Consider the following 24,946-nt stretch of genomic DNA (forward strand, 5'->3'; position numbering starts at 1 on the left):
TTTATTTAGCTAAATACTGAAGGTAAGCAAGAATAGAATTTGAATGTATATATAACTTTCTAGAAAGAGAAAAGGGAATAAAAAAGAGATGAATTCAAGATATGGCAGGAAAAAACCCAAAAATCAATAAAAAGGGCAAGTAGGAGGCACAACATAATATAAAAATTGATTAAAAAATTAGTAATTACAATAAATATCAATGGTTTAAATTTTGCATTTAAAAACCAGATGCTTATTGGTTTAAAAAATCCAGTTCTGTGCTAATTACGTATCTGAAATATGACACAGAGAGATCATTAATGAAAGAAAGCAGAACCAAGCAAATCCTAACCAAGAGAGAGCTAAAAGAGCTATGGAAATATTTTAAAAAATGACTTTACCAATAGTATTTTAAATTTTAATGCAGCAGTACAAGAAGACGTATTATTTAAATAGCCATAACTATCTTTTCAACATGGATCGAAACAGTGAGAACGTTCTTGAGGGAAGAAAATAACTGTTATCAGCATTTCCTATCATTTTGTGTAGCATACATGTGTTCAGTGATTATGAATTTTTCATGATATTGTGGCAACTGATTTATTGTATTTCAACTCTGAGGGCCTTGCTTGAATATTTAAGAATCCTACTTGAAAAAGAGCATTCCGAAACAGCTCTGTGCATCTGTTGTCTATTCAGAGAATGAGTTAAACAAAACAAACAAAACAGCTTTGCCATGTAATTTCACCAGAAGTCCTGCATGGATCTTTGCTTAATAAATGAGTGAAATTCCCAGTATGTAGTTCCACTACAAGAATTTAGTTGACTTTGTTCTAAAGTAATGATGGTAATCTTCGGAAAGTTTTACATAAAACATTGCGTTTGAGTTTTATAATCCCAGGAAATAGGACTCTCCTACCTGGAGAATGGAGAGTCACATTAATAAACAGATTGAGGACTCCTCTGATGGTCCAGTGGCTAAGACTCTGGTCCCAATACAGGAGACTAGGGTTCGATCCCTGGTCAGGAAACTATGTGCTGCAACTAAGAGTTCAGTGTGTGTGTGTGTGTGCATGCGCTCAGTCATGTCCAACTCTCCTCTCTACGACCCATGGACTGTAGCCTGCCAGGCTCCTCTGTTTATGAGATTTCCCAGGCAAGAATACTGGAGTGGGTTGCCATTTCCTTCTCTAGGGGATCTTCCTGACCCAGGGATCAAACCCAAGTCTCCTGTGTCCCCTGCAAGAGTTCCCATGCCCCTACTAAAGATCCTGCCTGCCACAAGAAGACTGAAGATCCTGTGTGCCACAGCTAAGACCACAACGATTTTAGCAACCAAATAAATAAGTAAATATATATATATATATTTAATAAAGAGATTGACACAGTAAATGGAAGAACATTGGTGATAATATGTGTAGGTGGTCAAGAAAATTAGGATAGTCTAATGAAAATGGTACGGATAAAACATAGTTATCATACTGATATCAATAATTACTAATATTTAAAAGCTGATATCAATAGAACCATACTGATATCAACACTGGTGGAACCATATTGATATGAATAATTACTAATATTTAAAAATGCTTATGTATATAAATCTCTTAGCACAGAGCCTGATTCATACTAGTCACTCAGTGAATGCTACTACTAATGTTAAAGTGTTAATAAAGAAACAGCTCTAGAGCTTTTCTTGAAACTTATAATAAAACCATTTTATTTTAAGCAGCTCTCCATACCTATTTATTAGCAAATTTTAACTTTCAGTTCAGTTCAGTCGCTCAGTCATGTCCGACTCTTTGCAACCCCATGAACCGCAGCACGCCAGGCCTCCCTAACCATCACCAACTCCTGGAGTTTACCGAACTCATGTCCATTGAGTCAGTGATGCCATCTAACCATGTCATCCTCTGTCATCCCCTTCTCCTGCCTTCGATCTTTCCCAACATCAGGGTCTTTTCAAATGAGTCAGCTCTTCACATCAGGTGGCCAAAGTATTGGAGTTTCAGCTTAAACATCAGTCCTTTCAATGAACACCCAGGACTGATGTCCTTTAGGATGGACTGGTTGGATCTCCTTGCAGTCCAAGGGACTCTCAAGAGTCTTCTCCAACACCACAGTTCAAAAGCATCAATCTTCTGCACTCAGCTTTTTCTATAGTCCAACTCTCACATCCATACATGACTACTGGAAAAACCATAGCCTTGACTAGACGGACCTTTGTTGACAAAGTAATGTCTCTATTTTAACTTTACTCCATATAAAATTTAACAAAAAATTTCTAAGAAAAGAGTCATATAGACAAAAAATTTTATCAAATGCACATAGGAAAAGAAATTAGTGGACAAAAACTGAAATGAAGAAAAGAAATCACCCAACATCTCAAAAGTGAATATTTTCCCCGAACTTTCTGGTTTCTCTTCCAATATATCAAGATAATTTTCTTTATTGTCCGGAGATCCATCTACTTAGGCTCCCAGTAGTTTAGCTTGAATTTATTTATCAGAAAATTGAGAAAAACTTATTTATTAACTAGTAACTGAACAGTCAAGAATAACTGTAAATGGGCATATGGTAGAATTGAGATATATACACTACCATGTATCAAATAGATAGCCAATGGGAAGCTGCTGTACAGCACAGGGAGCTCAGCTCGGTGCTCTGTGGTGATCTAGAGGAGTGGGCTAGGGGGGTGGAGGGGAAGCCCAGGAGGGAGGGGATGTATGTAAACATATAGCTGATCCACATTGTTGTATAGCAGAAAGTAACAATGTTGTAAACCAATTATACTCCTTAAAACTAAATAAATAAAATAAAGGACCATCCTTAAAAAGAAGTATAACTGTATATTTCAAAGTCTTTTCTCATTTGTTAAATTGGGATGATGATACCTACCTTGATGGAGAAGTAGGTTTCAGTCTTCTACATGTGGAACACTGTCTCCCTCACCTGAGACATCCAACTTAAAACTAGCAAACTTTAGAGAGCCCACTAGACTCAGAGCTCTACGCGTGCCTGGATTGTGTATTGTTTTCTGTGCACCTAATTTCTGCAAAGCACTGGTGACCCAAGGGTGTATTTTTACCCCAGAAAGAATCACTGAACAAATTGATGGAAAAGTTCAAGCACTGGTCAGTTAAAGGATGAGGCTGTTTCTATTCTGTATTCTTAAGGCCCAGCCCAATTTGGGGCATAAACCACGTGCATGGTGGATATTTGTTGCCCAAAAGAGGAATTAATGGTGTTTGAAGGCATTGGAGACAAAAACATTTTCCCTGTCCATCCCAGGATGTTTCTTTATGCAAACCTGTTTCTTCTCAGATGAGTAGAGAACAGTCTACATGACCCCAGTATGAATGATACACTCCCAGTCAGAGGATGCTTGACTGGACTCATGTCTTTGAAGGCTTTCCACTTCACTAACACCACTTTTCCATTCTTCAGCTGCTCTTTATTTCTTTATGTGTTCAAGATTTTGTCTTTCAAGTCAAGACTCTGGATTCCTCTTTAATCTATGATTCTGCTTCTCCATCTCTGTGATAATTCCAGTTTCAAAACCCCCATCTGTAAAGGCTTTCCTGGCCCATTCAGCCCCTGGACCTTCCACCTGGATCTTACAGGTCTTTTTATTTTCATACACCAAGATCTGGCCTCCAAGACTGCTGTTTCTGTCATTCAATTTCTAGGAATTGAGCCATGTGGCCACCCTCCTTTAGAAAAGGAGTCCTCTCTTGGGAAACTCTTATTAGGGATGTGTTCATCTGGGGATATGAGTTTTCTATATTGGTTTCCCCATGTAAGGTCCAGATGGTGCAGGGCAAAGAGAAATAAGGACATGATGGAGGCTATGGAGGAATCTCTTGGTCTCACTGGATCAGTTAGGGAGAGAATCACTGGAGAAGGAAAGGAAATGCAAAAAAGAAAGAAGGATATTAAAATGTGTCAGTTGCCTACAGTGTGCTAAGCAGAGGGCTGTGTGTGTGTGTGTGTGTGTGCATATGTGTGTGCGTGTGTGTGTGTGTTAACCCTGTTAGTTAATAGTATTTGAATTTTCAAAGAGGCAGAAGTGGGACCCTGTGAGTTAATATCATTATTTTAATTTTATGGATGGAGGAGCGTGAAGCTCAAAGAGGCAGAAGTGGGATCAAGGTCAGCAGAGCCCTCAGTCTTTCCACCCTATCCCATGGAGTCCAGCCACCATTCTGTGGCTCAGCAGGGAAAGATCGAAAGATTAGGCCTGAACACAGAATCTCTATGGCATAGGGAGTGAAGAAAGAAAGATAAAAGAACATGACATATCTAGTTTGGGCCAAATAATACTAACAATACCAAAACCCATCACCAAGAGTAATATAACACTATATTTATAGGCTACTTTTGACATCTCCATGGACATGGTATCCTTCTGATTTTTATCTTTTCAAGGAATTAGTAATAGAGGTTGGTTTTTATTTTCTCTATTTCACAGATTCTTTTTAAGATAAATATATTTTGCAACCAGTGGAATGACAAAAACTAAAAGTTTGTCAAGGAACAAATGTTGGAGAGGATAGGAAACAATGGGCTCTCATAAGCTGTTGTTCAAACAAAGTGATATGTCTAATTTGGAAAACACATCTAGGGTTGGGCTTCCCTGATGGTTCAGTGGTAAAGAATCCTCCTGCAATGCAGGAGATATCGTTCGATCCCTGGGTCAGGAAGATCCCCTGGAGAAGAAAGTGGAAAGCCACTCCAGTGTTCTACTTGAGAAATCCCTGGTGGGTTATAGCCCATAGGATTGCAAGTGTTGGAGATGACTTAGCAACTAAGCTACCAGAATCTAGTGTCACTGAAGAGAGGAATATTCTAAGACGTAGCCATTTCCCTCTTAAAAAGAGAACTTATGCTATTATGTACTTGGAAAAATAGGTACATATTACATACAAGGGAAGACATCTACAATATTGCTCACAACTAATGTCCATAAGAGGAAAAAACTAGAAACCACCTAAGTTGTCATATTTAATTGAGGATAAAATTTATGTGATATTAACACAATACAATGCCACCTATCAATGAAAACCAGAGAATTAACACCTACATGCATCAGCTGAGGGACTCTTAGTTTCACAAAAGCTAATTCATGGTGCAGGAATATCAATAATGTCATGACTTACTCGCTTATTTTATAATTCTTAAGTAAAGTGTTCTTACCTCGGTTTTGCACAGTCGGGTTGCGTGTCATGAATGAAGAGCTAAAGGAAATATTACAATTGAAAGAATGTTAGTACTTTCTACTTTAGCTGGGTCAGTACTCATGGTCTAAGTCATATTTACAGAGCACTTTAGAGTTTACTGGATGAGTTAGAAGAATCATCTGTTTTGTAAGGTGTAGGAGGCTGGTTCCTTCCTTTCTCAAGACAGACTGACATTAGATGTGGAACAAATTGACTGACTCACATATGTTCTTTCCATGTCACTTCAATGAGCATGCATCGTAATCCTTTACTTTTGGAAACCATGACTTCAGACTTGCCTCGTAGATACAGTCACTGGAGAAGACACTACAGCTTCTATTCTGTAGTATTAATAATTGCTTACTAATTCAGGGTGAGTAGTGCATAGCAAGGAAGAAAGGCATAGAGATTATTTCATTTTCTCTTAAAATGTGAGCTAGGTAAGAAAACTGTGTGTAAAGGAAGGAAATCCATAAAGAAAAAAAGGATTATAAAAATATAATAAAGACAATGAAATAATATGCATTTCTTTTTTTTTTTTTTCTCTAATTTTATTTTTTAAACTTTACATAATTGTATTAGTTTTGCCAAATATCAAAATGAATCCGCCACAGGTATACATTTCTAAACACAGTAACAATGTTACCAAGACTGTTTATCAACAGCTTTAGTTTAGCACTTAATGTTTAGCTTTGGGTGACAGAGCTAATCTTCTGATTCATTTTGTATTGTGGTCAGCATCATCATTATAAACTCTAGGTGTTGCTGAAGTTAAATCTAGTTACTTGGAGCATGCTCTATGCTACGATCGTGCAATTGAACAAAGGCTCTGGGTTAATTCAGCAAAATTCATCCCTTTACCAGCAGCAATGAAATCAACTGAATACATATATGGTTTTTGTTATTTCCATGGAAGCCTGGAGTCTTACGACTTGCTTCGCAAACAGAAATGCCATTGGATCACTGAACTGCCACATTGTGCTGTCATCACTAGTCAGGCTTCTTTTGCTATCTAAGCCTTCGATTCACCATTAAGTTTGTTATATTTCCCTAGACATTTAACAAAATGTCTAGGGAAAAAATCATAGAGGGCTTCCCTGATTCTTATCCAGGCAGTGGATAAGAATCTGCCTGTCAGTGCTGGGGACACTGATTCCATCTCTGGTCCAAGAAGATTCTACATGCCTCAGAGCAACTAAAGCCCGTGCACTGGAACTATTGAGCCTGTGCTCTGGAGCCTGGGCATCGCAACTACTGAAGCCTGCATGCCTAGAGCCCACGCCCCACAACAAGAGAAGCCACTGCAGTGAGAAGTCCATGCAGCACAACGAAGAGTAGCCTCCGCTCACGGCAACTAGACAAAGCCCGCACACAGCAACAGAGACCCAGTGCAATCAAAAATATATAGAACTATTGGCTTCCCTGGTGGCTCAGTGGTCAAGAATCTTCCTGCCAATGCAGGAGACACAGGTTTGATCCCTGGGTCGGGAAGATCCTCTGAAGAAGGAAATGGCAACCCACTCCAGTATTCTTGCCTGGGAAATCTGATAAACAGAAGAGCCTGACGGGCTACAGTCCATGGGGTTGCAAAAATGCTGGACTCAGCAACTGTATATACTATATTAATTTAAAAATCTTCGATAGCAAAATTTCACTGCCCTAATTTTTCAAGATTTTTAGAAAATGTTGAAAAAAGAGTAAAATCCTCTGAAGATATTCTAGGTTTCAAGTACAAAGTTTATAAAAAAAAAAAAAAAAAAAAAAACTTGAACTAAAACAGAAATGATAATTCTTTCATTTTATAAACACCAATTGAGTGCTTACTAAGTACATTGTATGTTTTGGGAGATATCGAATGAATAAGACATGGCTTCTGCCCTGAAGCAGCTTAGTTTTTGAAAGGAAGACATAATTATACCACGATCACAATATGGGGTAAACAGCACCATAGAGGTGAGCACAGAACAAGAGTGTCACTTAATCTAGACAAAATTGGTTTGGTTCTCAAGTTGTCCTGGGGGCTAGGGAAATGGACAGATTCAAGACGTGTTATGAGTTGAGATTTGAGAATTTAGGGGGCTGTTAATAAACAGGATGGGAAGAGTGAAGATGGGGAAGAGAGTATACGATTTATTGAGGTGAGAAAGGTTGTAAGAGGGTAGAGTGGGTCTGGAAATGAAAGTATAAATCAGGAGTTCAGTTTCCAACATTGAGTTTGAGACATGTGTCACTGATTCAAGGAAAACTGCTCATTGGGTAACTGGACGTGGGTCTGGGGCTAAAAAGGGTGATTGGGCAGAAGACAGAGATTTAGTAATGATCAATATAGAGTTGACATTTGACACCATGAGGATGGATTAACTGCCTATACTCTTACCAAGAGGAAAAAGGTCCTCAGAAAGATCTGAGGAATACCAATATTTAGAGGTCAGTTTGGGAAAAAGGAGACTTAGAAGATGCAGTCAGTTAAGAGAGAAAGAAAAATCAGGAGTGAGTAAGTGAATGAAAGTCACTCAAGCATGTCTGACTCTTGCAACCCCATGGACTGTAGAACTGTAGCCCGCCAGACTCCTCTGTCCATGGGATTCAAAGAATACTTGAGTGGGTTGCCATTTCCTTCTCCAGGGGATCTTCCCTACCCAGGAATCGAACCCAAGTCTCCAAATTGCAGGCAGATTCTTTACCAAGCTATGAGGGAAGCCCCTCAAATCAGGAGATGTTGTTCACACAAACACACAGAAGAAGCCAAGCCACATTAAACAACAACTAATGCAGATGTGGGTCCAACTGAAATCTCATGCTCTTTTGACTATAATATGATGATTTTTTGGTTTCCTTTTAGACGAGTACATTAGAAAGGGTATCTATGTGTTGTATGGGCAAGGGTTTTGTGTCAGATTGGGCCTTAAACAGAAAATAGTCTAATAAGAGAATGAAGCTGTAGAACTAATGCCCACACACCAAAGAGTGAGAACAAAGTCACCAAAGGTGTGAAACAGCACACAAAAGTGATGGCGGGGAAGGGAATGGAGGGTGGAGACCATGCCCCTGACATACAGGGCCTGGCAATGGCATTGGGAGCTGGTGGGTAGTGGGCGCGTGGGCATGTTGAATAGGTCTGGCCCTGCTCTCAACTTCACATGGAAGATGAGAGGTGATGCCCAAGGCCACATGGTTTGTTCGTTCTTCCGCATTCCCCAGAGGGAATACATGAGGCCCAGGGAGGCTGAGTCCCTTACTGCTGAAACCAAGTCCAGCTCCACTCTTCAGGAACCCATCGCATCTACACTGATTTGAATCAGTGTAAAATTCAACTTCAATCCACTTCCACTTCTGCATGTAGATGTGATGGGTTCCTGAAGAGTGGAGCTGGACTTGATTTCAGCAGTAAGGGACTCAGCCTCCCTGGGCCTCATGTATTCCCTCTGGGGAATGGAGAAGAACTACTTCCTGGATTCAGGGTGGCTTTGAGCTGGGGTCTGCTGAACAAAGAGAAGTTTCCCAAATAGGGAGATGGCAGAGAGAGGGAAATGTGAGGCGTGGTGGGGAAGTGTTGTAGGAAGAGGAGTAGCACTTTAAATGTCCTTTGTTGGCAGTAGTGGAGAGTGGCCTGGACGGAGCTGGAGCCACTGGCCAGACTGCGGACAGGAGGGCCTGGTAGCACTAATTTTAGAGACTGGGGATGTTAAGGAAGCTACTACTAATGTGACCTCAGCCAATGAATCACCAGCCTTATTAGCCTCGTCGACTTTTCTGTTGGGATGACAGTTGTCACAATAACCTAATCAGGCAAGTATTTACTCAGATAATGGCATTTTCAACCCCTGCTCATTTATAAAGTGCTGTTCCAAAGTGAGTGTCAGCTTCTGTGCAGTCATCCGCTGAGACTGGTTAGAAATGTCAACTTTTCTTCCCAGGTTGATTAGCTGCCATTCCAGTTAATCCTGCCTAGTGAATACCCGTTTCTTCAAATATTGTCTCTAACGCACAATCAGTCACTTATAAAGTCAAGAAGAACAATACCTGTAGCTGAAAAAAGACTTCTACCCCATGGCCAGTTTAAATCCTATTAACTTCAACAACAACTATGATTCACTGGCTTCCTTGGGACCTTGTCACTGGGCTTCATTATTGAAGGCCAGAGAGTCTTTTTCAGGAGACCCCGTGAGTCGTTATCCCAGGCAACACAGGGCTGACCCCACGCTGGGACCCAGCCAGGGATTCCTGGCTCCTTACCTGGCAACGGCAAGAGGAATCTCTTGAGGACTTTGGTTTTGTGGCAGATGAGGTGCTTCAGGCTTCATCTGGTGATAAGGAACTGTGTAAAGGCATCACAGAATTTGGTCAGGTTGTAAAAGCAAAATGATTAGGGGCCATTAGAGGTCTTTTGAAATGGCTGTAATTTCATCCAAGTAATCTCTATTGTTAAGAGTGAGCAGTTGGTGGTTAGTGGAAACTGTAACCCATATATTCTGCAAAACCCTGGGTCCGGGGAGTAGCTTGTCCTTGAGGCTATAAAAATTGCTTTAATGTTGAATAGTCAATATTGTCAAAAATATTAAATCTAGAACTCATTCTTAAACTTCCACCAAATATAGAATATTGCATTAGAAGGCATTTGGTATTGGACAGGCTTGAAGTGGAAGTGGGTTGAAGTTGAATTCTGCATTTAGATGAAATTTTACATAGAAACATAAGCAAACATGTTGAACTTAAGAACCGTTTAGAGAAATGTAGGTTATGGGGGTGCTGGATGCTTGCCCATGCACACCTGAATTCTCCTGTCTCTCCTGTGATAAGGCAGGAGAGCTCCCAGGATTCTGGTGTAGACCAGTTGTTCCTGCCTGGTTCCCACCAGACATGCATTTTCTCAGTTATTCCTCTTTGATCTTCAAGTTTTGAAAAGTTGTGCCAACCATAGGACCCAGACTTATTTAGTAATTACATATGTCATTTGTATTACTGGGCTTCCCTGATAGCTCAGTTGATAAAGAATCTGCCTGTAATGCAGGAGACCCCGGTTCCATTCTTGGGTCAGGAAGATCCACTGGAGAAGGGATGGGTTACCCACTCCAGTATTCTTGGGCTTTCCTTGTGGCTCAGCTGGTAAAGAATCCACCTGCAATGCGAGAGACCTGGGTTTGAACCCTGGGTTGGGAAGATCCCCTGGAGAAGGGAAAGGCTACCCACTCCAGTATTCTGGCCTGGAGAATTCTGTGGACTGTATAGTTCATGAGGTTGCAAAGAGTCAGACATTACTGAGTGACTTTTGCTTCATTGGTATTATCACTTTTTATTTCCTTTTAATCCTGGATGGATTTTAACCAGCCATCCAGAATTACCAAGGTCATATAATAAAACAATGATAGGAAAGCCCATAAAACACTCTTCTAGTTGCAGTTGTAAGTAATAAAGTTAAGGAAGCATAAACATTGACATGTCTTAATTTTGGTTGTTCCTCTGTGCTGTGTCCAAGGTTGATCACAAACTGGACACCTTTGATTGAAGGACCATAATTACTAAAAATGTGATTGGAGTCAGTGACTGGTCCACTAGTCACACATCCCATAAAATCATTTCAGGTCATCAACAGCTACCCCCGTGAGTTGGCCAATGTCACATTGCGCGTTGATAAATCACTGAAGCCTGAGGCAACAGCTCCTGAACGTTTCAGTTAGAATGCTGAGCTTTATTGAGGAAACAGGCACAGTTTCCTTTAGGTTTTAAAATTATTTAGCATTCCCAACAGACCCCTACTCCTCCATCAGAAACTCTTGGTTAGGACCCACTCAAGTGTAACTTCCTCAATATAAAATGAGAAGACTTGGGACTCACAGAAGCAATGCAAGTTGTCCAAAACAAAACAGCTGGTGGTGAGTCTCTGAAATCTTAACCCAATGTTGGTTTGTCAAACTGTTTTTGACACAGGCTGGCTGTGTTAACTCATTGGGCCATAGTTCAGGCCCTTCGGCTTTGGACATAACTCATCATTCTAAGTGAATGGTGAACAGTATCTCAAAGGTGGGCATGAAGGTATCACCAGATTAGCATCCTCCCAGCTAGCGAGTGAGTACTGAATTCCATGCTTCCACAATAGTGACACCAGCAGTGTGAATACATGTGTACATGTGCACGCACTAGGGCTGACATGTGTGTGAGTGACTGACATCAAGGATGGAGACACCCAGAGCTTCTGTGGAGCAGCAGGCTAGCAATATCCTTCCAAAATGTCAGGGGGTGACAGCGTGCCTCCTTGTCACTAGCCTGTAGCTGAAGAAAGAATTCCACCCCATGCCCAATTTAAATCATGCTGTTTAGATCACAGGACTCTTGAATAGACTCTGAGGTCCTGAATCCATCTGGATCATGTCATCATGCACACACACACGTGCCTAAGGCCTGAAATAAGCAATCCTTTTTTTAAAAAAAGACTAATGCTATTAACCTGGAAATAGGACTTAGCCTAATAGTGTTAGAATAAGAAAACAAATATAAACAGTTCACCTTTCTCTGTTCCAAGGACCTGTATTGAATTAAAAAGAGAATATTATTGAGTGACTCTTAATGATCTAGAATTTTATATTATACTCTGTGTGTATTGGTTAGTAGAATTTGGGCAACATTTCTGTTAGCATAGATTTTTAAAAATCTGTGAATATGCCTCCCAAATACTAGGAAAAAATAAAAATTTTATATTCTTTGTTTTATACTCTGAAGTAATAGGCAAATATACAGTCTGCTAATGGGACTATAAATTGCTTTGACTATTTTTGAAACCAATTTAACCATAGCTATTAGGAGCCTTAGAAATACTCTAATTCTTATCCCAATAATTCCATTGATAAGTTTCTTTTTCTAAGACAACAACCTGAAATCTGGATCAAGTTCCATGTATAAAGATGTCCAGTATGTCATTACTTATAAAAACACTGGAAACAATTTATATAACCCTCTAAGTGGGAAATATTAAATAAATTTTGGTGCTATATTCACTATTGCAAAATTAGAAATTCATTGCAATTATTTATATACAGTATGACATAAAATTATATTTTATCAATGTCTCAAAGTTACATAAAAACTTAAGGATAAAAATGAGGCTTATGATATATTTAAAAGCAGTGTGTGTGTGTGTGTGTATGTGTGTGTGTGTGTGTGTGTATGGTTGTATTACAGAAAACAGGATTTTAAGAGAGATGATAAAATTTTAATAGAGTTTGTGTTTAAGTGCTGAAGTAGAGTTGGTCAGTTGTATCTGACTTTTTGCGACCCCATGGACTGTAGCCTACAATGCTCCTCCGTCCATGGGATTTTCTAGGCAAGAGTACTGGAGTGGGTTGCCATTCAGTTAATTTTTTTTATACCTGCTTTGGAATTTTTATTTTTAAAGATGAGCATGAAAATATTCACAATATTATTTTTAATGCAACAATTTTTCTTTCCAAACATTTTCTTTTTCTTTGATTCCTTAATAGTGCATTCCTGATCGTTCTTCATTATGAAAGTCTATGTGCTTTTTTGGATTGCATCCTGAAGTCCTATTACACTCTTGAAGAATTAAAATGCCTTCCAAGAAGTACAGTATTTGTTGAAGTATTTACATAACTGCAAATAATTCTCTAAAGTCCATTTCATGCATTACAGCAGTTGAGGTCTACAAGTATCATTTGGACAAGAGCTTCTTAACCTGGGGGATGGAAGAGGTTCTTGAATGGCCTAGTGGGGTTCATGAACCTTCTGAAATTAAAACTCAAATTTTTTTTCTTCTGTAAATACATGCATTTTTCTCTGGGGTGGGAAAGGTTTATCATACTTTACATCAAATTTTCAAAGTGGTCCGAGGTCCGTGAAAAGTTAAAGCCAGTAGATTCCAGATGAGGTCCAAGGAGGTGGTGCCATTTGCCCAGAGTCCCAGAATTATCTTGTCACTGAGCAGCCTCTGGAGCCCAGGTCTCCTGACTCACAGTGGCTTCATAGACAAGAAACCTGTATCAACAAATATCTCAGAGAGGCATTGTATGTCTTGTCTAAGGCTGGCCAACAGACAAGCCTTTTTACCTTAAGGAACTTGGCATCCCCTAGGATTCTGAAAAGAGGACATACATTTCCTCATGGACAGCAAATCAAGGCAAAACTATAGACTGAAGGCAGGAGGAGAAGTGGACAGCAGAGAAGGAGAAGGGGATGACCGAGGATGAGATGGTTGGATGCCATCACCAGCTCAGTGGACATGAGTTTGAGCAAGCTCCGGGAGATGGTGAAGGACAGGGAAGCCTGGTGTGCTGCAGTCCATGGGGTCACAAAGAGCTGGACGACTGAGCCACTGAACAGCGACAACAATAGGCTACATAAATAGGGTAATGAATGAATCGATTCTCATGAGTGGTCTGAAAGTCTCCACACTGAGTCCTCTCCAAGACTTTGAACCAGGCAGTTCAAAGTGCACAATCTTTTGTGCTGTGGTTCTCAGGCTTGTCAAAGGAGAGGGAAAGCCTTGCTGTAAATACAGCTGAGAAGCCATCTGTCTGAGAGCGCTCTTGTTTTTATTTAATTGAAACCCAGCCAACTTTTTGCCTGAGGGCTCTGAATTTAAAATCAAATACAATTAGAAAAGTGGAGAGAGATTTGCTTTACTCTGACTTCACTTAATATAATAATCTCTAGGTCCAAATATAATATATTAATAATATCACTTATATGTGGAATATAAAAAAAAAATGATACAAATGAACTTATTTACAAAACAGAAACACATTCACAGACATAGAACACAAACTTATGGTGACCAAAGGGCAAAGGTGGTGGTGGGGAAGTACTAGACTATATGAGATAGATAATCATTAAGGACCTATTGTATAGCCCCGTGAACTCTACTCAATATTCTGTAATAACCTATATGGGAAAAGGATCTGAGAAAGAACAGATGCATGTGTATGGATAACTGAATCACTTTACTGTACACCTGCAACTAACACAATATTGTAAGTCAGCTATGAAGTGAAAGTTGCTCAGTCATGGCTGACTCTTTGCAACCCCATGGACTATACAGTCCATGGAATTCTCCAGGCCAGAATACTGGAGTGGGTAGCCTTTGCCTTCTTCAGGAGATCTTCCCCACCCAGGGTTTGAACTCAGGTCTCCAGCATTGCAGGTGTATTCTTTACCAGCTGAGCCACAAGGGAAGCCCTATAGTCAACTATACTCCAATATTAAATAAAGTTAAGAAAAAAAAAGAATCCAGCTGTCTCTGTTCAGCCAGACATTAAAGAGGATTGCAAAAAGTAAAAAAAATAAAAATAAAAAATAAATAAATAGAAAAAGGTAGAGTGAAATCTAGATTTTTTTGTTAGAAAATTAACATATTCAAGTTAAATTGTAATGCCTTCTTTTTCATTTCCCACCTTCTCATCCCATCCTTTCATCTGTTTCTTTCTTCTTTTTTTTCACTATTTCATTTCAGGCGAGTCGCGTATTTCCTAGGGCAGAACTATGGACATGGAGGTAGATTGAGACTTCAGGCTTCAGCACTGGCTCCATCTTTCTGCCAGCTGGCAATTCTTGCCACTTTTCTGAGGCTTCTTTTTCTCTAATGTGTATGTGTTAGTCATTCAGTCATGTCTGACTCTTTGCAACCCCATAGATTCCTCTGTCCATTGCAACCTTTGCAACAGCCAGGCTCCTCTGTCCATGGAATCCTCCAGGCAAGAATACTGGAGTGGGTTTCCATTTCCTTCTCCAGGGGATCTTCCTGGCTCAGGGATGAAACACTGGTCTCCTGCAATGCAGCCAGATTCTTTACTGTCTGAGCCATCAGGGAAGCCCTCTTTTTTTCTCTTAGTTGTTTTTTTTTGGAGGGAGGTGGTGGCAGGTGGCACATCGCTTCTGCTGGAATGAATTCTGGTCCTCAAGATGTAATTTAAACAAGAATTTAACATGCACACAAGCATGGCATGTGTCCTGTGAGATGGGTTTTTGGAATAGAGAAATGACCTTGACTCTCAGTCCAAACAATGAGGCAATGTTTTGGCAAGAGCAATGAGGAAGTGTCTTGGCAAGAGATAAGGAAGAAAAATGTGTTCTTCCACTAGCCCTTGTTGTTCTTTAGATGTTATCAATTTCCAGCAGAATGCCAATGAAAGTTGCGAGAAAAACAAACTGTCCTGCAGGATCCCTGCTGTCCAAGGCAGACATTCCCATTTCCTTCTTGTTCATGATTGGTGGGCCTATTGTCCTTTCATACTGAGCAGTGAATAATGGTCATCTTGAGTGACAGCCTACTTGGGACACATTAGCTGATCTGCAGGAAGAAAGGGGTGAAGTCCCTTCAGATGTGTAAATTCCTTCAGCTGCAGAGGACCACCCCTACTTTCTCCTTCCTGGTGGCACTTGGAAAGTCCAACAACTTGCAAAAGAGGATAACCTGGGTGGAGTCTTGAATATAACCCCTCATGCAGCAGTCATGTGTTAGCCTCCTTGACATTCTTGTCTTATGGATTGGAGGTCATAACTATCTTGCTTGAGGGGCAAGCTAGAAATGTGACTCAATTCTAACATTCTCATAATACTAGAGAGAAAGGAAGAAAGGAAGGAAAGAAAGAAGGAAGAAAGGAGAAAGAAACAGAGAGAGAATAAAACTGAGCAGGACCTGTGGGGCTCCCGGGGACAGAGCCTTTCTGTGAACCCTGTTCCTCATTTTTATAGGGAACAGACTCCGGACTCCATGACTTTCCCTGAGTCCTAAATGGCAGACTCAAATAGTTGCTAATCAGGGAAGGGAGGGGATGCAGAGACAAAGGAGGAACAGCCAAGAAACAGTAGTGCAGTACTGGGGCAGAGTCCTGGTTCTGCCTCAAGAGATAAGCATAACAATATCTTTGAGCTCTTCTATATCAGTATCATTTCAGCCGCTCAGTCCTGTCCTGCTCTTTGCAACTCCATGGACTGCAGCACTCCAGGAGTCCCTGTCCATCACCAACTCCCGGAGTTTACCCAAACTCATGCCTATTGAGTCGGTGATGCCATCCAACCATCTCATCTTCTGTCATCCCCTTCTCCTCCCACCTTCAATCTTTCCCAGCATCTGGGTCTTTTCAAATGAGTCAGTTCTTCGCATCAGGTGGCCAAAGTATTGGAGTTTCAGCTTCAGCATCAGTCCTTCCAATGAATATTCAGTCCTTTCATAGTAAAGAAATGATTTCCTTTATGATGGACTGGTTGGATCTCCTTGCAGTCCAAGCAACTCTCAAGAGTCTTCAACACCACAGTTCAAAAGCATCAATTCTTCAGTGCTCAGCTTTCTTTATAGTTCAGCTCTCACATCCATACATGGCTACTAGAAAAACCATAGCTTTGACTAGATGGACCTTTGTAGGCAAAGTAATGTCTCTGCTTTTTAATAAGCTGTCTACGTTGGTCATAACTTTTCTTCCAAGGAGCAAGCATCTTTTAACTTCATGGCTGCAGTTACCATCTGCAGTGATTTTGGGGCTCCCAAAATAAAGTCTGTCCCTGTTTCCACTGATTTCCCATCTATTTGCCATGAAGTGATGGGACCAGATGCCATGATCTTAGTTTTCTGAATGTTGAGTTTTAAGCTAACTTTTTCACTCTCCTCTTTCACTTTCATCAAGAGGCTCTTTAGTTCTTCTTTGCTTTCTTCTGTAAGTGTGGTGTCATCTGCATATCTGAGATTATTGATATTTCTCCCGACAATCTTGATTCCAGCTTGTGCTTCCAGCCCAGCGTTCCTCGTGATGTACTCTGCATATAAGTTAAATAAGCAGGGTGACAATATACAGCCTTGATGTACTCCTCTTCCTATTTGGAACCAGTCTGTTGTTCTATGTCCAGTTCTAACTGTTGCTTCCTACCCTGCATACAGATTTCTCAGAAGGCAGGTCTGGTGGTCTGGTATTCCCTTCTCTTTAAGAATTTTCCACAGTTTGCTGTGATCCACAGTCAAAGGCTTTGGCATAGTATATAAAGCAGAAGTAGATGTTTTTCTGGAACTCTCTTTCTTTTTTGATGATCCAACAGATGTTGGCTATTTGATCTCTTGTTCCTCTGCCTTTTCTAAAACCAGCTTGAACATCTGAAAGTTCACGGTTCACATACTGTTGAAGACTGGCTTGGAGAATTTTGAGCATTACTTTACTAGCGTGTGAGATGAGTGCAATTGTGCGGTAGTTTGAGCATTCTTTGGCATTGCCTTTCTTTGGGATTGGAATGAAAACTGAACTTTTCCAGTCCTGTGGCCACTGGTGACTTTTCCAAATTTGCTGGCATATTGAGTGCAGCACTTTCACAGCCTCATCTTTTAGGATTTGAAATAGCTCAACTGGAATTCCATCACCTCCACTAGCTTTGTTTGTAGTGATGCTTTCTAAGGCCCACTTGACTTCGCATTCCAGGATGTCTGGTTCTAGTTGAGGGATCACACCATTGTGATTATCTGGGTTGTGAAGATCTTTTTTGTACAGTTCTTCTGTGTATTCTTGCCACCTCTTCTTAATATCTTCTGCTGCTGTTAGGTCCATTTCTGTCCTTTATTGAGCCTATCTTTGCATGAAATTTTCTCTTGATATCTCTGATTTTCTTGAATAGCTGTCTAGTCTTTCCCATTCTATTATTCTCCTCTATTTCTTTGCAATGATCACTGCGGAAGGCTTTCTTATCTCTCCTTGCTATTCTCTGGAACTCTGCATTCAAATGGGTATATCTTTCCTTTTCTCCTTTGCCTTTCACTTCTCTTCTTTTCATGGCTGCTTGTAAGGCCTCCTCAGACAACCATTTTGCCTTTTTGCATTTCTTTTTCTTGGGGATGGTCTTCTGAAGTACTACTAAAACCCCCAATAAATGAAAATGTTAACTACCTGATACAATTCTTCATTCCAGAGAGAGGTCACAGTTTGATGACCTCAGGAACCGTAGAAACTCATCAGGAGACCACTTGGAGCCAGATTAGAAGAGTGCAGGCCCTGCACACACCCTAATCTTATCAGCAACCTCACCCTTGAACTATTGCTATAAAGAACTCCTCACCATATCCTCTATTGTTGGGACACACAGCTTTCGGGGGCAGGAACCCGTTGTGACAGCCTTTGCCTGGCAAAGCAATAAAGCTATTCCTTTCTGCTTCACCCAAAACTCCGTCTCTGAGGTTCCATTCAGCCTCAGTGCATGGAGGCCAAGTTTTCGACATCAAAAGAACGAAAGAAGGGGATCAACCTCCAAGTTCTATATGTAAAAGCATAGGTCAAATATTAAGATAAGAACCAAATCCCTTAGGAGGCCAGTGGGGGTGAAATGAGGGCCTACCACGGGCTTAAAGACCTTCTTCTTTGGGGCTTAAAGAAGTCAACATCTAAGGGACTCTAAGATAACTTCCTCTTGTCACATCAACTTTGCCAAGTTGAGGATACCTGTCTCTATTTTTTGGTTGGGAAAACAGAACAGAACAGGAGTGGGGTGAGGGCAGGAGAGTTTGCTTAAGTTCACAAAGTCGTTGGTGGCAGAGTAGGATTCTAAATCAGGTCTGTGCGACTCTGTATTTCCTATGTACTCCTCTTTGCACTCCTGTCTTTCTTGTGAGCAACTAATAACCAGGAAATTGTATCACAATTTCCAACAGTTACTTCTGAAATGCTGAAGAATGGAAGTCATTGGTGGAGACCTCATGTCTCCCAATAAACACTGAATGTGGTGGCAAATAAGAATTTCATTTAAAATCTCAGGCTCACCTTGTTTTGCTTTAGTTTTATCACCTTTAAAATAGGGTACATTATAATTGTGTATATATTCACAGCCTTACAAATAGCTGTGAAAAGAAGAGAAGTGAAAAGCAAAGGAGAAAAGGAAAGATATAAACATCTGAATGCAGAGTTCCAAAGAATAGCAAGAAGAGATAAGAAAGCCTTCTTCAACGATCAATGCAAAGAAATAGAGGAAAACAACAGAATGGGAAAGACTAGGGATCTCTTCATGAAAATCAGAGATACCAAAGGAACATTTCATGCAAAGATGAGCTCGATAAAGGACAGAAATGGTATGGACCTAACAGAAGCAAAAGATATTAAGAAGAGATGGCAAGAATACACAGAGGAACTATACAAAAAAGATCTTCATGACCCAGATAATCACGATGGTGTGATCACTCACCTAGAGCCAGACATCCTGGAATGTGAAGTCAAGAGGGCCTTAGAAAGCATCACTACGAACAAAGCTAGTGGGAGTGATGGAATTCTAGTTGAGCTATTCCAAATCCTAAAAGATGATGCTGTGAAAGTGCTGCACTCAATATGCCAGCAAATTTGGAAAACTCAGCAGTGGCCACAGGACTGGAAAAGATCAGTTTTCATTCCAATCCCAAAGAAAGGTAATGCCAAAGAATGCTCAAACTGCCACACAATTGCACTCATCTCACACACTAGTAAAGTAATGCTCAAAATTCTCCAAGCCAGGCTTTAGCAATATGTGAACCGTGAATTTCCTGATGTTCAAGCTGGTTTTAGAAAAGGCAGAGGAACCAGAGATCAAATTGCCGACATCCGCTGGATCATGGAAGAAGCAAGAGAGTTCCAGAAAAACATCTATTTCTGCTTTATTGACTATGCCAAAGCCTTTGACTGTGTGGATCACAATAAACTGGAAAATTCTGAAAGAGATGGGAATACCAGACCACCTGATCTGCCTCTTGAGAAATTTGTATGCAGATCAGGAAGCAACAGTTAGAACTGGACATGGAATAACAGACTGGTTCCAAATAGGAAAAGGAGTTCGTCAAGGCTGTATATTGTCACCCTGTTTATTTAACTTATATGCAGAGTACATCATGAGAAATGCTGGACTGGAAGAAGCTCAAGCTGGAATCAAGATTGCCGGGAGAAATATCAGTAACCTCAGATATGCAGATGACACCACCCTTATGGCAAAAAGTGAAGAGGAACTAAAAAGCCTCTTGATGAAAGTGAAAGTGGAGAGTGAAAAAGTTGGCTTAAAGCTCAACATTCAGAAAATGAAGATCATGGCATCCGGTCCCATCACTTCATGGGAAATAGATGGGAAACAGTGGAAACAGTGTCAGACTTTATTTTTCTGGGCTCCAAAATCACTGCAGATGGTGACTGCAGCCATGAAATTAAAAGACGCTTACTCCTTGGAAGGAAAGTTATGACCAACCTAGATAGCATATTCAAAAGCAGAGACATTACTTTGCCAACAAAGGTTCGTCTAGTCAAGGCTATGGTTTTTCGTGTGGTCGTGTGTGGATGTGAGAGTTGGACTGTGAAGAAGGCTGAGTGCCAAAGAATTGATGCTTTTGAACTGTGGTGTTGGAGAAGACTCTTGAGAGTCCCTTGGACTGCAAGGAGATCCAACCAGTCCATTCTGAAGGAGATCAGCCCTGGGAGTTCTTTGGAAGGAATGATACTAAAGCTGAAACTCCAGTACTTTGGCCACCTCATGCGAAGAGTTGACTCATTGGAAAAGACTCTGATGCTGGGAGGGATTGGGGGCAGGAGGGGAAGGGGAAGACAGAGGATGAAATGGCTGGATGACATCACTGACTTGATGGACATGAGTCTCAGTGAACTCCGGGAGTTGGTGTTGGACAGGGAGGCCTGGTGTGCTGTGATTCATGGGGTCACAAAGAGTCGGACACGACTGAGCGACTGATCTGATCTGATAATTGTGTAAAACAGACAACTAGTGCGAAGTTGTTATATAGCTCAGGAAGCTCCGCTGGTGCTCTGTGACCACCTAGAGGGTGGGATTGGATCTGGGAAGGCAGCGAAGCTCAAGAGGGAGGGGATATATGTATATTCACAGCTAGTTTCCATTGTTTACATTGAAGAAACCCGTACAACATTGTAAAGCAATTCAATTCAGTTCAGTCACTCAGTCATGTCTGGCTCTTTGTGACCCCATGGACTGCAGCCTCCAATCAAAAACAATTAAAAAAAATAGGCTATTAATACATATTGAGCATAGCTGTTATGATAATTAAGCATCTTGCCCATCACAGACAGTTAATGCAAAAAATTCCCTTTTTTGTTTCCTAGGACAGAATTCGGAGAAGGCAATGGCACCCCACTCCAGTACTCTTGCTTGGAAAATCCCAGGGATGGAGGAGCCTGGTAGGCTATAGTCCATTGGGTCGCTAAGAGTCGGACACGACTGAGCGACTTCCCTTTCTCTTTTCACTTTCATGCATTGGAGAAGGAAATGGCAACCCACTCCAGGGTTCTTGCCTGGAGAATCCCAGGGACAGGGGAGCCTGGTGGGCTTCCGTCTATGGGGTCTCACAGAGTCGGACACGACTGGAGCGACTTAGCAGCAGCAGCAGGACAGAATTGCTACTTACCTCACTTAAATTCTTTAAGCTTATCTGTCTGCAAGGGAAAGAAATATGATGTTACATAAAATACAGTTCATAATGATCAAAATAAAATCATTCTGAGCCCTTAAAGGTCTTTGATTACATTTTCATTGCCAAATTAATAGCCCATAGTCCAGTGTGATATTTATCACTGTTCTATAAAATTAAAGCCAGGTTATTTTTCTCATAATTTTCTAAGCAAAAGAAGTTACGAGCCAATATAAAAGGTGGTGACAGAAAGGACATGAATAAACTTGCCTCTCATTTTAGAAGAATTTAAATAACATCATCATTTCTACTGACATTTGGTTTTCCATGTCAAATTTCATTAGCACAGAAGGACCTGCTATTATTACCTTGATTTTAAAACTCCCCCCCCCTTTTTTTTTTTAAACTTTGAGGCAGTATAAAGAATTTTAGGTGTGAAGCTGTGGTACAGCAGGACCCAGGAAGGCCTGTGTGAGAAAAAGGATGCTGATGATGAGAGGAGATCTGAGACAAGAAAGAACATGAAACTGAATGATCAAGAATTCGACAGGGACTTTGATAAAGTGGACTTTGGACCATCGGATGGTCTCAGAAGAAACTCCAAACCTTTCATTTATATTAATAGTTGAGTTCATTAGCCTCTCTAAACCTCATTTTTTCTCATCTGAAAGTGGCCACAAGGATACTTATCCTAGAGGCTTATTGTGAAAATTGTTGTTATTGTTTAGTCGCTCAGCTGTGTCCAACTCTTTGCCACCCCATGGAGTGCAGCGCACCAGGCTCCTCTCTCTGTGGGATTTCCCAGGGAAGAATACTGGAGTGGGTAGCCATTTCCTTCTCCAGGGGATCTTCCCAACCCCAGGGTGGAACCCAGGTCACCTGCATCTGCAGGCAGATTCTTCACCAGTGAGCCACCTGGGAAGCCTCATTGTGAGCATTGCTGGAGATAAAAAGGAAAATGTTGGGCATCCAGTGGGCACTATTGTGAGAATGTGGGCAAAGCCAGAAGCTGCGGCTATGAAGGGAGATAGGGTGATATGTACCTCTGTCTACCTCTGTTTGTGAGAAGACTGGAACAGAAGAGACATTGAGAGATGAAGGCTGCGACACCAATCCCAGTTTAAGGCTGTGGAGCTAGGGTGGTACAGGTCTATCTGTATCAGCAAAGACGGTGCCAGCAGCATACGGCACTCAGAAGCTATACCCTGGTCTTAGGTCTCCAAGCAAGAAGCGAGGATGCCGAGGTCCCGTGTTTTTTTAACCTGTTTCATCAGCCCATCTGAGATAATGCATCCGTACCCTGCCTCTCCCTCTTAGCAGGGCAAGTGGAAGATAAAGAGATATGAATAGAAGTAATAAAGTAGAACAGACACCCAAAGTATTAATTTGTTTGGGGTTAAAATGAGGCCAATCTCGGTGTTTTTAATGTTTAAGAAACTCTGGCATCTTAGAAATACGGACAGATTGGCCATGTGGCTTCAATTTAAAATGGGTAATTGCTTTTAGACTTGTGATTTTAAGTTAATACGAGTCAAGCTATGTTCAACTTCTTTTCTAAACCATTCCAACTGTTTAAGAGAACTTGAATTTTTCTATAATTATACATTCACTTTATTAGATTTATAAAAATGAAATGTTAAAAGTTTGGCTTGTTAGGGTTTAAACCTGCCCTGTCAGCATTTGAAGTACTTAAAAAATCAATTACATGAAGCGAATAAAGACGTTTCAAAAATTTAAGGATATTTAACTGAGTTCCTCAAGGTCTTATGTTTTAACCTATGTAATGTGACAGGCAGAAGGATTGTCTTTCTGTTTAGATAAAAGCATTCCATTTGTAAATGGAGCAATATATTTATAGATGGAGAAGGAAATAGTAACCCACTCCAGTATTCTTGCCTGGAAAATCCCATGGACAGGGGAGGCTGGCGGGCTTCAGTCCATGGGGTCGCATAGAGCTGGATACGACTGAAGCAACGTAGTGTAGCACATATTTATAGATGGAAATTTAAGACTTCGGGAAAATTGGCCTTTGAAACTGGTAACTTTCAAAACCTGGATTTTTAAGTGAGAATCCACTTAGGAAGTAAGATGTCCTCTCTCGGAGCAACAAATGTCCTTGGGCATTGAAATACCTGTGGTGACAAGACCCCCACGAGTTGGTTGCCCCCCTCACATGTGAAATGAAGGTATTGGGCTTTCAGGGGGTCCTTTCAATGAGATTTATGAAGACAGAGAGACCCACAAAGTGACAGAATGGAGGAGTGAGGGTGGGTACTCTGGCCTCCCCCTCTAGCCCCAACCTGCCTCTCTGAGGGCATCTTTCCACTCATAAACTGTCCCATGATTGGCTGCTGGAGATGGTCAATAAATAAAACGTGGTCCTTGACTGCACAATAAAAGTTTTGCACACTCTTTCCTGTGCATAACTGGTGCTCGTTGTGTATTTGAGGATAACACTATTTTTAATGTAAAAATAGCCCTTCCTGAACCTCTCTTAGTTTCTGGCTTAGTTTCAAATGAATTGGATTTGAGTCTTTGCTCTGTTATCCTTGAGCTCCATCACACTCAATAAGTAAAGTTTCCTCTCTGAAGCTTCATTTTCCCATCTGTGAAATGGGTAAATGCCGACAGAAATGAAAAGGGTTGGTTAAGGTTCTCATGAAATAATACATGTGAAAGCCATTTGGAGAAGAAGAACACCTTACAAGACACTTTTAACACTTTTAACAGTCACACCCTCCTTAACTTAAACTTTTCATTCTGACATAATTGTAGTTCTCCCACAGTGGTAGGAAATCATACAGAAACATCCCATGTGCCCATAACCCAGTTTTCCTCAAAGGCAATATCTATAATGATAGATTATATCATTATACCTATCATTATATATCTATATTGTAAAACTATAACAATAATAAAGTTCAGACTTTAAAATAGTTTCCATTCATGAATGTGAATTTGCGTACCTTCTTTATAATCCATACTTTCTCTCTCTTTACGGTTTCTCAACATGTATAAGGATTTTTTTCCATCTCCCAAATCATCAGAACATACATACTAAGATGGCCTGAGCTGATATGGTGTCAGCAAGGTTGAAGAGGGAAAACCATAGTTAGGCAAATGAGTGCGTTGTTGATAAAAATATCACACACTTCCATTGTATATATGCACTACAACTTCTTTATCCATTCATCTGTCATTATACAGAGTGAAGAAAGTCAGAAGAGACTTATAAGAGTCGCATATTAAAGCATGTATATGGAATCTAGAAAAACAGTACTGATGAACCTATTCGCAGGGCAGGAATTGAGACACAGACATAGAGATCAAACTTGTGGACACAGTGATGGAAGGAGAGGGTGGGACGGATTGAGAGAGTAGCACT

The 24,946-nt window shown here is 40.7% G+C and overlaps 1 protein-coding gene across 2 annotated transcripts in view; it reads right to left on the reverse strand.

Annotated features, from left to right (window-relative positions):
• The window catches only part of CLNK (cytokine dependent hematopoietic cell linker), a 208,312-nt gene that overhangs the window by 26,580 nt on the left and 156,786 nt on the right, over positions 1 to 24,946 (reverse strand). For both annotated transcript variants that reach the window (XM_002688459.6, XM_059887816.1), the window contains exons 12-15: positions 21,559 to 21,586; positions 11,703 to 11,721; positions 9,435 to 9,516; positions 5,176 to 5,216 (exon numbers count right to left, since the gene is read on the reverse strand). In XM_002688459.6, coding sequence (XP_002688505.2) covers positions 5,176 to 5,216; positions 9,435 to 9,516; positions 11,703 to 11,721; positions 21,559 to 21,586 — 170 coding nt within the window. The remainder of the gene's footprint in view (positions 1 to 5,175; positions 5,217 to 9,434; positions 9,517 to 11,702; positions 11,722 to 21,558; positions 21,587 to 24,946) is intronic.

This window comes from Bos taurus, chromosome 6, assembly GCF_002263795.3.
Source record: "Bos taurus isolate L1 Dominette 01449 registration number 42190680 breed Hereford chromosome 6, ARS-UCD2.0, whole genome shotgun sequence".
In the NCBI taxonomy this organism is placed as follows: Eukaryota; Metazoa; Chordata; class Mammalia; order Artiodactyla; family Bovidae; genus Bos; species Bos taurus.